This window comes from Pleurodeles waltl, chromosome 12 (assembly GCF_031143425.1).
Source record: "Pleurodeles waltl isolate 20211129_DDA chromosome 12, aPleWal1.hap1.20221129, whole genome shotgun sequence".
NCBI classification, from domain to species: domain Eukaryota; kingdom Metazoa; phylum Chordata; class Amphibia; order Caudata; family Salamandridae; genus Pleurodeles; species Pleurodeles waltl.
Genome location: NC_090451.1, coordinates 193,638,146 through 193,653,934, shown reverse-complemented (window position 1 = coordinate 193,653,934; position 15,789 = coordinate 193,638,146). Strand labels below are relative to the sequence as shown.

General features: G+C 40.4%; 1 protein-coding gene across 2 annotated transcripts in view; it reads left to right on the top strand.

The window, feature by feature from the left end:
• CA5A (carbonic anhydrase 5A) overlaps window positions 1-15,789 on the top strand; it is a 312,741-nt gene that overhangs the window by 189,511 nt on the left and 107,441 nt on the right. For both annotated transcript variants that reach the window (XM_069216726.1, XM_069216725.1), the window contains exon 4: window positions 3,130-3,225. In XM_069216726.1, the coding sequence (XP_069072827.1) occupies window positions 3,130-3,225 (96 nt within the window). The remainder of the gene's footprint in view (window positions 1-3,129; window positions 3,226-15,789) is intronic.

Genomic DNA, 15,789 nt, shown 5'->3' with positions numbered 1-15,789 from the left:
ACAGGGGCCAAAAGCTCCGGAAACCCACTGAATACCTATTATGGCTATATGTTGATACTAAACAAGCAGTCACAAGCGTAGTTACCTTGCAGGCACCAGGGCCATGATTTGAATGTGCAGCAGGTGCAGTGGCACAGGGGCCAAAAGTTACACGAAAGCCACTGAACATGATTATTGCTATATATTACTTCTAAACAAGCAGTCACAAGCGCGGTTACCTTGCAGGCACCAGGGCCATGATTTGAATGGTGCAGCAGGTCAGTGGCACAGGGGCCAACTGCTCTAGGAAACCAACTGAACACCGATATTTACCTATTCACAGACAGTCAGGAATGCTGTTTTGGTTCTTTTGTAACTATTGCACCCTACTTAACACATAGCCTAAAGTATCACTGTAATAAAAGCTGTAACCTATTGGACTTTTCTGTCTACCTATGTCTGAAGTTAAATTCAGCGCATTTATATGGCACATTTTCATAGTTTTGTATGGAGAAACTAACACCTTGGCAAAAGCATTCTCCATTCTATAACATAAGCATTTCAGCCGTTGTAAACACTATGTAAATACTTATAACTCACCGTATTGCATTCCATACCAAGCACTGGCAGAGCCAGTAGTTCTTGCCTATGCAAGATCTGTCGGCATTTTCAATGGTTTGTAAGCCATTTAATACAGCAGCACTAGCTTCAGTGCAGCATAACTGAAAATAAATTCAAAGAGCTATAACATGGACAATGCTTGCTGTGTCATACAGTCTTTTTACATTACTTTCAGCCATTTGCAACATAGGTAAAAAACATTAGCAAAACCAATAAATCTCACATAGGCAAGACCTATTGGCTTTGCCAATGCTTTTTGCAAGCCATTTGCTTAAATTGCACAGCTGCTCACTAAGCTACAACTTAAAGAAAAAATAACTTATTAATAATCACATAGGCAAAACCTATTGCATTTACCAATGCCATCCCTATCTATCTCCCTCTCTTAACGCACTATCCCCTCCTCACTAATATATTTAACTTCAGATCTTCATGCACAGTTTCTTTCAAGTGCCTTTTCAACTTTATCATTCCTCAAACACAAGTTCTCCTCCTCTTCACTACTTCTGCTCCTCTGTCTCAATGTCAATAAAATCTACCTTCCCAAACTACCTCTCCCTCTCATTCTTCCTTTCTGCCTATTCTCTGCAGCTCTCATCACTATCTAGTCACAATGCCACATAATTTTACTACACAAATTCACTACAAAGCGCACAATTCTACACCACACTAATAAACAACTAACAATTCCAATACTGCACACAATTCCACTACACGCCACATACATCCACTACACAACAAAACAGATTGCTAAAAACATTATTATTTACAATGGCAATAGCTCTAACTTTCACAAATGTGAGACCTATTGCATTGCAAATGCTTATTATACATGGCAATGATATTTATGAAGCAGTCCGTCTCTTGGACAAGTAGATACTTTATGAAATTCCACAACCCTGATACAATGCACCAAAACTAATCTATTTAGCTTTTCTCTGAGTCAGTTTGTAAAAAGTGACTTCATCTTAGAGTAGGCCTTGGCAAAAAGTGAAGACCGCTTTATCACCATGCAGTCAATCATGCATTACAGTTATAGTACTGCAGAAGCATGCCAATTCCATATTTAACATTGATAATTCTTATTTGTATGCAAACAGACTTTTCTCTCTAATCCCTATCATTTCGCCCAAATGGAAACTTCAGGGTCCCAAAAACATTCAACTTCCTGCAGACTACCCCAATGCTTCATCTTGTCCATCTCCTCTACATGGAATATCTTAGAATCATGTTTTGTGACAAACTCAGCAAGATCCATCAATATGCTAACAATTATCAACTCTATCTCAAATTCTCCGCCGTTCATGACACCATTGACTCAGTCTAGCTTTGAGAACTCAGTATCTTTCTTTTCTAACCCTGGTGAAGACCAAATTCTCTTGTTAGCTAGTAGTAACAAATGTTTACAAACTTGATCTTGGCTCTTGTGAAAAGATGGCCCTTGTTGTGTAGCCGTCTATTTTTTGTCTGAATTTCATTGCTGGTTGTTAAACTCTGCACACTGTGACACTGCTGTCCATTTCCCACTGTATGGGCACTGAAACGTAGGAATTTGATAATCCCTGATTGTCTCGTTCAACTTTTCTATAAGGTCATTGTATATGGTGTGGATTTACACCCATGGCTTGAAAAAGTAGATATCCCCTATGAGTTAGTTTGTTGTGGAAAAATGAAATGTCATTGAGGTCCTAATTATTTGCTCCAATGAGCCTTTTACAATACATCCATGGCAGCAAGCTTATTTTAAGAACTTGCACCAGTTTTCTTTAGGGTATGCAGTCGGTGTGTCCCTTCCTACTTTTTGATCAGTTCTTCCCTAGCAGAAAGGTCCTTTCATGTACTTGATGTAAGAGAGAACTCTGTGACAACTTGGACAAAAAAAGAGATTAGAAAGTCTCCCCAGCTGCTACTGTACTGCATGATCTAACTAACAGTGGACCATGTCCTAGACCCACTGCCAATATTCTCTCTCTCCAGGTTAAAACAGTGTTCCCTCTCCACTTCATTTTGGTTGAAGTGTGGCTTTGAGCAACTGTTGTAGTCCGTTTTTTTATTTGCTGGGTGTTGTTTGGTGTTTGAGTTAGTGAAAATTTTGATTCATGAGAGTATAAAAAGGTAGGCATGATTATGAAGTTCCATTATACATGCCTTACTTGGGGTATTTTCATTCTGTAGATAATTAGGAAGAAATGTTGTAACCTTTGCCGTTCTGGTCTGCGTTGCCTGTGTCTGCAAGTCTTCCCATCCCAGTAAATAGTCTGTAATGTAGAGTTCTTTTCCCTAGTTTGTATGGTCTATTAACACAGTTAAAATTATGGCATTGAGATGGAGAACATCATTGCTCTTTGGGTAGTGTGTAATTCACAAATAGTTATAACTTCGATTAACTGGAGAAAATAATTTATGAAGATACGTAATGTACAGTATTAATTCTAACCATGCATCATTGCACATTATCGTAAATCTATGTCTTCTAATTAATATGCAGCTTTGTTTTGGTTCATTACTTTTACTTTATTTCAATTTCAGCTTCATTTGGTACATTGGAACTGTTGCAAATATGCAAGTTTTGAGGAAGCGATAATGGAGGATAATGGTTTAGCAGTCATTGCTGTGTTTTTAAAGGTACGTTTTTACCACTTGGATTACTCATGGCATATTACTGGTACGCTAATTTAGGACTAAAATAAAATCCTGATGGATATGTATTTTTTAAAGTATTTTGTTCTTGGCTTCAAAACAGGTTATAATAGAAATCTGTTTATGAAGAGAAGTCTCTTAACTAAATAGGCGTCGCTGGCCCAACACACAGCTGGATCGTCTTCTAATTTTGTAACCCCTCTTTTATTTATTACCTTTCTGTAGAGTGCCATAGAACAATAGCACATACATATAATAAAGTAAATTAACAGTTTGTAATAAGCATTACAAATTTATGAAAGATTAAAAAAAAAAAAAAAACTAGGGCATATTAATTGTATCAGGATATAACAGTTTACTCGCATCTGTTTTAGTATTTCCACAAGAAATTAACTTGGTCTTGAGGTAGTCTTCTTTTGATTTATCAAAGCTGGACACACAAAAATGTAGTGATTAATATTGAAAGTCGAACAGTTGCTAACACACAACATTTCTTAGCATCATAACCTTAACCTTACTAACCCACATTTTGTCCTTCAGCAAAGACAATTAATTTTGAAAGTGATATAAAAGGTTAGTACATAGAAAATTGCATTCTGCCGGACTTTACGTGCCATGTTCTAGAATTCATACTTTACAGCTTTGAGCACTGCAGTTGCTTAGCTTATGAGACGTTATATAATATAACCCCTCAGGCATAGTTTTAGGCCCTGCGGTGGAATCTTGAAATAATAATTTGTCTTGTAATCCCCAATTCAATAAATAGGGCAGTCACCATTTGAGATAAGTTTCACGCAGAGGTCAAATCAAAAGCTTTCTGTCCTGCCTCTTGTTATTGTATGTTGATATTTGGGGCATGCTGTACTCAATGCCAGTAACACTATTTGGGCAAACCCTTATAATGTATACCGCATCCAACCCTAGACCTTCAATAACAAGAAAGTTCAGCATAGCTTGCTTCCATATAATCCCGGCCCCATGATACACCTCTGTAAAACAAAAATTTAAAAAATTGTTGCTCAGAGATTTTCATTTTTGATTAGTGTTTTTGGAACATTAGAGAAGTAATTTACATTGGGTAGACATTGCTTATCCGGGCTGAAGTTTTATGGAACACATTTTTTAAAAATGGCGGATGAGTTGCAGTGATGATGATGTATTCAGGAACCATGAAAACCATATACTTCATTTTGGTGTCAAAACATAGGTTTCGTTCTTCAGTGGGATAGTATTCTGGGATGTCAGAGCATGAATGCTAGCCCCCGGAGAAACCGGCTTTTTTCCGTCCTTCAGTCTGCACCAAATAAGCAATATAATGATTCCAGTTTCAGCTAATGCCAGCTTTGTGGATCTCCGCATCAGTTAAAAAGATCTATGTCCTCAGCCACTTTGAAACTTTCTGGTAGACTGCAACGTGTTGATGGCTTGTAGTGATTTTGCCCACATTGGCAAGGCAGTTAGGTTATAGGTTTGCAGCTTTGTTTGTTTATGCCTACAGTTGACACTGCTTGTTTTCCAGTAGCTACTTCATTCATGTGTGCTGGCTGTTCCAGAAAAAGAAGAGCTGTCATCAAAATTATCGAGAGCAGCAATTATAAACCCTTTCCTGGTAAAGTGACTTGGAGGTGGTGTGCTGTCGGATTCAAAAGATTTTACAGCAGGAACTGCTAACAAATTCCTGCTCCGTACTATGTCATCATAACTTGTTGATACACTAATCCTATTCATTGAAGTGATTGTCTCTCTTCTTTTGCACCTGTCATAGATTGCATGGGCAGTCATTATGTGTAGCAGAGTTTTCTTTTTTCCGTGATGTAATTCATAAAACATGGCTTGGAAGAGACAATACATTTGCACAGCATAAGCCTGTTGGTTCACAGGATTGTCTTCTGTTTCTTTACTTATATCTTCAAAGGCATCATCAGAGTTGTCGGCTTCTGTTACAAACTCAGGAACTTTAGTTTGTAACGGTTTTCCCTTGCTGATATTAAACAATGATGTAAAAAAATGTTAAGAAAGCATCAGGCATTCTTGTTTACCCCCATGATTTGCAGAGTTCTGGGGCATCACAAAATTTATCATTAAGTCCAAAATCTAAATCTTACTCCAGCTTTGGAACTTTTATAGATTCACATGCTCGAATGGCTCCCTGTCGTCAAGATGGGAGTCCCCGGCACCTTTTAATTAAGTAGAATGAACATAGGTTAAACCTAAAGGCCCTTAGGCCTTTCAGTTTAGCACTCTATCAGAGACATTTTAAGAAAAAAGGACCACACTTAAGAACCCACCAATCAGGCAACACCACCCTCTAGAACCTTCCTGAGACGCTCCAGTTCCTCAGATTTTCTAAGCACAAGTGCATAGAGGATATATTAGAGACAAGAAAGGTGAAGGTGAGCTTCTCTGGGGAGGCGGGCGGGAAGGTTCCAATACTGGAGAACCAAAGATACAGCTACCCGGCTGAAAACTTCATCTTGGAAGATACTAGCTGCAGATAAAAACATGTTTGCCCTTTGAGATTCGCATACTCTCTCTTCTTTGTTCTTTCATCAGACCCTTTTGCCCTTGTTCTGGCTAAACTACAGATAACACATTAAAGATCCTCTTCTTTCCGATCAGTTGTTGGTGGGTGATTAGGGGTAGCCATCGATCTTGTACGTGGATGGGCACTGGGTTTGTTTGTCATCGCTTTCTCAGAAGACTCAGATTCTTGTTGTGAATCACTGGTTTCTGCTTATTTTTGATACATTTTTCCAGGCTTTTTTCTCTTGTAAATGACTTGCAGCACTTGTTGTTACAATGATAAAATATTTTATCCCATCAGTTTCGGTCTTTTGTGAACTTCGTCTTGCCGTATTTCTGCAGCATCTCAAACACACTTCTGTCTAGTCACAATTGATGTTCGCTTTCCATTTGGATTACTTTGGCATATGACACATTTTTCATTGTTGAAGGACTCCTCAGATTTTGTAGTTAGCAACACTGTCAGGAGATAAAGATCCTCTACTACCACTTACTTCGCTCATGTTCATGAATTTGAATCAGTGGAAAACCTGAAACAAAAACAATATTTAAAAAAATTACCAAAGTGATGGCTAAAACACATTATTATAGAGCCGCCATTTTGGAAAATGGCGGAAGGGTTGCTCTGTGCAGTTATTTTATGTTTCAATAAGACTACAGGACTCCCAAACCAACCTAAGGTTTGGCACCAAAATTAAGTAAATTGGTCTCAAGGTTCCTGAAATATTGCATCATCACTGCAACACATCTGCCATTTTTATAAATGCTGTCCAGAAAATCGGCCCAGATCAGCAATGTCTACCCAAGCTAAATTACCTTTCTAATGATACAAAAACAAAAATCAAAAATCAAAATCTCTGAGCAACAATTTTTTTTTTTTTTTAACAGGTATCAAGGGGCCAGGACTAATAGGGGTTTTGAGATTCAGCAATTTGAGGCCACAGAGTAATACTGGAGGGATTTAACTGTATGCACATGCTTCCAGACTGTAACATTATGCTTGCCAAATGACTTAAAAAACTGTGTTAAAGCAAGTCCAATTGGATTTGCATGAGAGCAGGCTGTTGTAAATTGCACACAGCATTCAATGTTGCTGGTAAACGTTAATCAGAGGTAATGTTACTTGGCAAGTAATTCAGGTTTAACACCTTTGTGTAGTCACTGCAGATAATGGTAGATATACATCTCACTACAGAAATCATTATTTGTGTCTTAAGTGTAATAATTAGTAGCATATTTTGACAGTGCATCGAGTTGACTCTGAAGACAGTTGGTGTTAAATCAAACCATATTAGATCATCTACATACATTCAGTGCATCCGGACACCTACCTCTCGTGGATACGAGCAGATGACTACTTTCCTCCAAGTAGACTGGCAAATCATCTGTGTATGTGTACAGCTAAAAAAAGGAAAGGGCGGGGGGGGAGAACTCGTCCTTGCTTTAAGTACTTTAAGCTTTTATCAACCAGGGCAGGGTTTGGTTTTATTCATTTTCAACTCCTTTCAGAAAGTTCACCCAGTTGTCAGATTATAGTTTCCTATTTTCTTTAACAAACAGATGTCACCCATGCCCTCATCTTTTGCAGTAAGGTTAAGCGAATGTTGGCATTAGAGCTGCCAGTATTAGAAACATACAGTTTTTGATTTCTGTGCTTCACATTTTTCTTAAATAACGGTTTGAGAATTACTAAACTACCTGTTCCACAGTCTGTTCAAAAGCCTCCCTGTTGCTGAGGGATTACGTTGTTTTATCCACCCTTGTGACTTTTTAAAACAGACTTGGTGAATAGCTTACCTAAAGCATTTAAAAGCACTGTTAGCCGATAATTAGCTGACTTGTAGTTTGATAAATTCTTATAGATCGGCCAAGTAAACATACATGTCAGGAGTGGGAATGCTTTTGGTTCTTAAACAAAAGTTAAAAATTACACAAAAGATATTAGCCCTTAATATTGGCAAATAATGTTAATGCTAACGTGGATGCTATCTGGGCACTAGGCATTGAAGGATTTAGAATGTTGTAGTAGATTCTCTATCTTTTCTTCTGTCACTGTTGTCAGAGGAACAAAATAATAGATTCACATGTGAATCAACATTACAATCATACCTGTCACAGATAGATGAAATAATCAACCGAAACAGACTCCTTATGGGTACTGAATTCCTAACAGCTGTTGTTCCTGAGACTAGCAACAGAAACCCAGAATCGCAGAAAAGTTTGTTTTGATAACTGTAAAAAAATTGTAGACCATCAGTGAGAGTCAGAGTTCTCCCTAAGCATGAGATGCTTCACCTTAGTGCTTATCGAGGAGCAAATATCGATTATTGGTTTTTTTTATACACTTAGTTATCTGTTTCTGTGAACGGGAAGCTGATTCAGTTGTTTGTTTAAAATGGTTGAATACCACATTACTTGTAGAGTAGCCATACTTCGTATGTCATGTGCTGCTGTTCTAGGCTAGGTTGTCAAATCAATGTTGTTTATTCTGTTCCAGTTTGGCTTTTTGTTTCTAATAGCTGTATTATAAACAAAAGGGTAGATGAGTTGTTGGAGTCAAGGAGACTTGTACTATCAAGATAATTCTTAATTGATTGTGTCCACATCTGTATTTCTTGAAGAGCTATTTATTAATGAAATAAATACTTTGACTCTCCTTACAAGTGGGCCTGTTATTGCAGTCCCTGCACAAACACATGAATCATGAATTTCCTGGTAATTAAAATCCCCACAATTTTACTGAGGTGAATTTCGTCATGCCCAAACTGCCAAAACTTACTAGATGAAAATACCTCATAAACACAGGTGCATGTGAACTTTGGTGCCACTATTAAATCCAGATTGGTACCAAGGGGAGAACTATCACTGCCCACGGTGTGAACTATAGACCTGCCCTCATTAAGCGTTTTTTTTCTTGTTCTTTACTTCTTTAAACCGTTGGCAATAGAAACAATAAAAACTTTATTAGATATAACTAACTCCTGGCTTGTTTTAGCCAAACATCCCGTTTGGTACTAGACTGCTAATTAGAAACACATTCATTTGCTCTCAGTTTTGTTTCTCTCTTGGAGGTGGACCATGATTTTCTGAGGGTTGCAGATGTAGCTCTGCATCCAAAGATAACAAATAGGAGACTCATGGCTTTATTTATAGTTTTCTGGGTGGGTTACAACGTGATTGATATCCTGTTCACTGTTTTGCAAGTGCCATAGGCTGCAATGAGATTGTAATCTGGCGGATGGGCTATCCACCACCTATGGGAAGGAGTATCTCATCCGACAAACTATAAATAAAGCACGTTTACTCAACATTCCTTCCAAGAGTGGCAGAGATGTACATTAATTTTCCAGTATTGAAGCTTTCATTGATTCACATGCTTGAATCATTCCCCATCGTCGGAGTGTGAGTCCCACTGTACCATAATAAAGCAATATACATCACTAACATAGGCTATAATGGCAATGAGAAAGTATTTTTAATAGATTATCTATGCCCTTTTAAAAACACTCCCAAAGAAGCTAAGTCCCACATATTTTCTATTTCATGTCGTGTGAAGGGAGTCTCCCTGAGCTCTGCTCCGTTTCTTCAGCTATTAGTTGTTTTTGGATTATCTAAGATTATATTTCATGTTTCATTTCTTTGATCCTGGCACTAATGGGTCAGAGTAGCAGGAAACAAGGTAAAGGACTACAAAATATGTCAAACCTTTTCCACAAAAATTCTCACATTCTGAGAGATGAGGCTATTATTGGGATTACAGAAACTTAAATCAATCACTTATGAGGAGGAAAGTGAGGGTTCATTCACCTCACAGGAGAGGCCAAAGGAAGTGGTCGTGCCAAAGCTCCCCAGAAGATTTGCCAGAAAAGCCATAGAAAAAGACACCTCTCCCCCTCCCCATTCCCCCTCCCGGACTCTTCATAAACAATTTTCACAGGGAGACAAGGGAAAAAACTTCCTCAGAGGCAGACCTTTAACTCCCTTTTCAGACCTGATACTACATCAGGGAGATCCTAATAACCTGATAATGAGGCGTCTACGGCAAAACCGCTGTCACAATCTTCGTTAACAACAATTGCGATGACTGCGTTGATAACCATTTTTACTATTATAGCCTCATCTATGAAGGGCCTCATTTACTAATGGCCTTGTCCACGGATGGCCTTGTCCACGATAGCCTTGCCTATGACTGTCATATACGGCGGTCGTTGATGACAGTAGTCAACGAAGGCCTCGTTGTTAATGGCCTCATTTACGATTACCTTGTTTACGACGGTCATCTACGACAGCCTCATCTTTGATGCTCATTTAAGAAAGCCGCAATCTTTGATGGTCATTTAAGACAGCCGCAATCTTTGATGGTCATTTAAGACAGCCGCAATCTTTGATGGTCATTTAAGACAGCCGCAATCTTTGATGGTCATTTAAGACAGCCTCATCTACAATGGTCATTTAAGACGGCCTCATCTACAATGGTCATCTACGACGGTCGTCTACAACAGCCTCATCTACGATCATCGCCTACGATGACCACCTGCGACAGCCTCAATTGTGACAGTCGCCTCTGATAGCCTCATCTGTGACGGTCGTCTACGACAGCCTTGTCTATGATGGTCGCCTCGTCGACGATGACCTCAATGACAATACAAACGACTTTGAAAGCATGTAATTGTCAACAAGAACAAAACACACAGAATCCAGCAAAATGTAATGACAAGAATTAAGGGGACTAATACGAGCATGTCTACAACTGTCAGCAATCTATGGAGAGGCAATATGTTGAGCAATAGCACCCCTTCGCGCCGCCTCCAACTTCAAAGCATGGGTCCAGTCCATGTACCGCTAGTACTAAACCTACAGGACATTTTAAACCCACAACTGGTGGATCCCCACCCAGATGAATTTTGGTGGTTTTCATTTCCTTTGGGAACAAGCAGCCAAACACTTCCAAAAGCAAACAAGTAATCAGTTAGTTTCCCTTTATGATTTTAAATAGAAAAGCTGTTCCAGTTGTTGATAAATCCAGGCGTAATTACAATCATGGAAAACTCTATCACTCATAACCCCGCCTAACCAGCAAGGGAAGGTTCTCAACTATGTATGGGCTGGCAATACGAGGCACGACTAGCCACCAGATGTGGTCATACATTGTCACATACATACATTTTTTGCCGAAAGACAGAATGGACCAAAAAAAAAAGATTCTGCATGGGTGAAATGTCTTCATCAGACAGCATAGATTGTGCTGTAGATACAGGGAGTGCAGAATTATTAGGCAAGTTGTATTTTTGAGGATTAATTTTATTATTGAACAACAACCATGTTCTCAATGAACCCAAAAAACTCATTAATATCAAAGCTGAATATTTTTGGAAGTAGTTTTTAGTTTGTTTTTAGTTTTAGCTATGTTAGGGGGATATCTGTGTGTGCAGGTGACTATTACTGTGCATAATTATTAGGCAACTTAACAAAAAAAAATATATACCCATTTCAATTATTTATTATTACCAGTGAAACCAATATAACATCTCAACATTCACAAATATACATTTTTGACATTCAAAAACAAAACAAAAACAAATCAGTGACCAATATAGCCACTTTTCTTTGCAAGGACACTCAAAAGCCTGCCATCAATGGATTCTGTCAGTGTTTTGATCTGTTCACCATCAACATTGCGTGCAGCAGCAACCACAGCCTCCCAGACACTGTTCAGAGAGGTGTACTGTTTTCCCTCCTTGTAAATCTCACATTTGATGATGGACCACAGGTTCTCAATGGGGTTCAGATCAGGTGAACAAGGAGGCCATGTCATTAGATTTCCTTCTTTTATACCCTTTCTTGCCAGCCACGCTGTGGAGTACTTGGACGCGTGTGATGGAGCATTGTCCTGCATGAAAACCATGTTTTTCTTGAAGGATGCAGACTTCTTCCTGTACCACTGCTTGAAGAAGGTGTCTTCCAGGAACTGGCAGTAGGACTGGGAGTTGAGCTTGACTCCATCCTCAACCCGAAAAGGCCCCACAAGCTCATCTTTGATGATACCAGCCCAAACCAGTACTCCACCTCCACCTTGCTGGCGTCTGAGTCGGACTGGAGCTCTCTGCCCTTTACCAATCCAGCCACGGGCCCATCCATCTGGCCCATCAAGACTCACTCTCATTTCATCAGTCCATAAAACCTTAGAAAAATCAGTCTTGAGATATTTCTTGGCCCAGTCTTGACGTTTCAGCTTGTGTGTCTTGTTCAGTGGTGGTCGTCTTTCAGCCTTTCTTACCTTGGCCATGTCTCTGAGTATTGCACACCTTGTGCTTTTGGGCACTCCAGTGATGTTGCAGCTCTGAAATATGGCCAAACTGGTGGCAAGTGGCATCGTGGCAGCTGCACGCTTGACTTTTCTCAGTTCATGGGCAGTTATTTTGCGCCTTGGTTTTTCCACACGCTTCTTGCAACCCTGTTGACTATTTTGAATGAAACGCTTGATTGTTCGATGATCACGCTTCAGAAGCTTTGCAATTTTAAGAGTGCTGCATCCCTCTGCAAGATATCTCACTATTTTTGACTTTTCTGAGCCTGTCAAGTCCTTCTTTTGACCCATTTTGCCAAAGGAAAGGAAGTTGCCTAATAATTATGCACACCTGATATAGGGTGTTGATGTCATTAGACCACACCCCTTCTCATTACAGAGATGCACATCACCTAATATGCTTAATTGGTAGTAGGCTTTCGAGCCTATACAGCTTGGAGTAAGACAACATGCATAAAGAGGATGATGTGGTCAAAATACTAATTTGCCTAATAATTCTGCACTCCCTGTATAGCTTCAATAGGATTCCCACGACTGGCAGGGTCAGTGGTCCTTAGACACCAAGGTTAGTTCAACGCCACAACATTTACAATCTGAGGTGCAAATGTTTCTAATATTTTTACCTTATCATGCCAACGCTCTGTTTTCAAGCACGTCGACGACGCCTTACAATCAGTCAAGGCAGACTCTGACAGTGCAAGATCTTTTGGCACAATACAATTTTGAAAGAAACACCCTTTCAAGGGACCCACGAAAGAGACACTTATTCATATCAAGGAGGATACCAGAGGTATCACTTATCAACCTTCTCAGTAGCCCCTACCTACAGTGAAAACGTTCTGGTGCTATTTATGTCACCTTGTGGGAGAAACAATTTCAAACTTTTGTCATCTATGGTGTAAAATAGTATCAGACAAATAAGTCCTGGATCTCATCACATATAGACAGATGTTGGAGTTCACCCAGATTCCTCCCACTACTGCACCAAAATGAGGGTGTTCAACTCATCTCCGTCTGCTTCAGAAGGGAGTGCTAACTACGCTAACCAAAGGTTCCATAGAGAAAAACCCACATTCTCATCAAGGAACGGGCTACTATTCAAATTTTTTCCGCATAGACACAATAACAGAGGAGTGGCGCTCCATCATAGACCTATGGAAATTGAACTAGTATTTCAGGAAACAATCCTTTTACATGGTCACCCTGTCCAACACCACATGACAGCTCTGATTTTACAGGATTCATACTTCTGCATTACCACACATGCATCAAAGTTCTCCCATTTGGCTTCAGGTTAGCTTTTTCAAGAAAGACAGTCATCAGGTATTCCCCTACTTAGGCACCTAATGGATAACATGGATCAAACATCCAAGGACACAGAGGCTTGCCCAAAGTTGGTTTACAAACGAAGTCTTTTTGTGAATTATCAAAGATCCTCAACTCCTCCATCCTAGAAGCTACGGTTCCTTTGCCGCAACACTAGATACTGCCCAAAATAAAGACTTTCTGTCCCAAGACGAGGAATGAAGGCTCTAGGACCTGGCTAAGGAACGAGAAAGAAAAAAAAAAAACATTCAGTGTGTCTTTTCAGTTAGCTTTTGGGCATCATGTTCTCAGCTATCAATATAATCCCTCTTGCACTCCTGAAAATGAGAGCATTACAAGAACAGCTACAAAAACAATAGTTTCAAATAAAAGAATTGTTCTAGGGCCTGGTGAATTTCACACGGGTATGATGGAAGCTGTAGCCAGGTGGCCCCAGACCTCCCAGCTGTCAGAGGACCCCTCACATTCTTACCTCAAATACCTCACTTTGTAAGGACGATGGAGGCCTCCCTGAAGAGCTGGGGCGGTCATCAACAGAACCTGAAAATTCAAGGAAAGTGGTCTCCACTTCAGAAGAGCATACATATCAATCGTCAGGCACTCAAAACCATCTATTCAGTCTCCTGACAGTGATAGCAGTCTTGGTGTAAGTTCGCACGGACAGTACCACCAGCAAACAATACCTGAATAAACAAAGCAGCACAAGATTACTGGTGCTGTCCAAGGAAGATCAGGAAATCTGGAGCCAGCTACCAACACACAGAATAACTCCTTTGGCCAAACATGTTCCCCGGACTAGACATTTCTTAGCAGACATGCTAAGCAGACCTAGAAACCGCCTCCATGAAAGGGAGTTTGATCAGTCTGCGCTAAATATGATGATCTTGTTCTGGGGCAAACCAGTTCTAGATTTCATTGCAAAAACTGGAAATGCCAGTTCTGAGACAGTTAGCATCCATATCCAGGATTGTGGGGGAATGCCTTTTGACAGATGGTCTGGCATCTATGCTTACCTTTTTCCCCTGATACCTTTAATACCAAAGGTTCTCAGCAAGAGGAGAGCTGAGCAGTGTCGTCTCATCCTGGTAGCCCCCAGGTAGCCCAAGCTGCTTCGGTTCATGGAGCTTCTCCAGTTATCTGAATACAACCACATTCACTACCAACATCCTGTAAACTTTGGCGATGTACTAAGGCCAGGTTCTTCTTCCTGACCCGACCTCTCTCTCCTCTTATGCACACAGCTTCTAAATTCCATGAATTCAAAGATCTCAGTATTCTTCAGAACTGCTGGTGTATTCTCTCCAAGTCAAGGCGAAAGCCGCGATAAAGATATGTAAACGGTAATGGAAACCTTTTTGCCTATGGTGCCAGAAATCAAACTTACATCCTCCACTAGCATAATCTGGCAAATAAGTACCCTATCTCCTCTAGCTTGCTCAGTCACGGTGGGTACATGTGTCCATCAAGGTATGGCATGCAACAATATCAAGATATAGATGCTCCTCACATTTTCTCTCATTCTGCTCCTGCAGAATCATCAAAAAGTTCATAAAAGAATTAGTCACAGTTTTCTGCCAGAACGGTCTCCTTTCCTGGCCTAATACCTTAACATGGTTCTATCGCCATCTTCTTTCACCGTAAGATCCAGGATAACTATGAAGGCCTCAGGAACCAAAGCCCGCCAGCACCGCTCACCACCACAGACCTTGCACCCCACCAGATACTGAACTCTTGGACCCCCATCCCCATAGAGGACACGCAAAGACTGATGAACTCCATCCACTCGGGAGCACCCTCGGACCCATGCACTCATCTTATCCTCAACCTGGCCATTTCCTCCATAGCACTGGAGCTCTGCCGAACTATTGATCTATTCTTGAAGACCGCCACATTCCCCTCAGACTGGAAACACGCTGAAATCAGCCTGCTAGTCAAGAAACCAACAGCCGACCCTAGGGAGCTGAAGAACTACAGATCCATTTCTTTGTTCCCTTTCTCAGCCAAAGTAACGGAGAAGGCCATCAACCAGCAACTCGCTCAGTGTTCCTCGCGACACACTGTATCCTGGACCCCTTCCCAGTCCGGTTTTAGAAGCAACCACAGCACCAAAAATGCACTCTTAGCAGCCACCAATGGCATATGCATCATACTGGACCACGGAGGCACTTGCCACACTGATCCTCCTTGACCTCTCCTGTACATTTGACACAGTCTCCCACGCCACCATATGCAACAGACTGCATGATGTCGGCATCCGAGACAAAGCTCTGAACTCGATCAGGTGCTTCATCACCGGAAGAACACAGAAGGTCAGACTACCACCGTTCATATCAGAACCTAAAACTGTTGCTGTGGAGTGCCCCAAGGATCCTCACTTAGCCTGATGCTTTTCA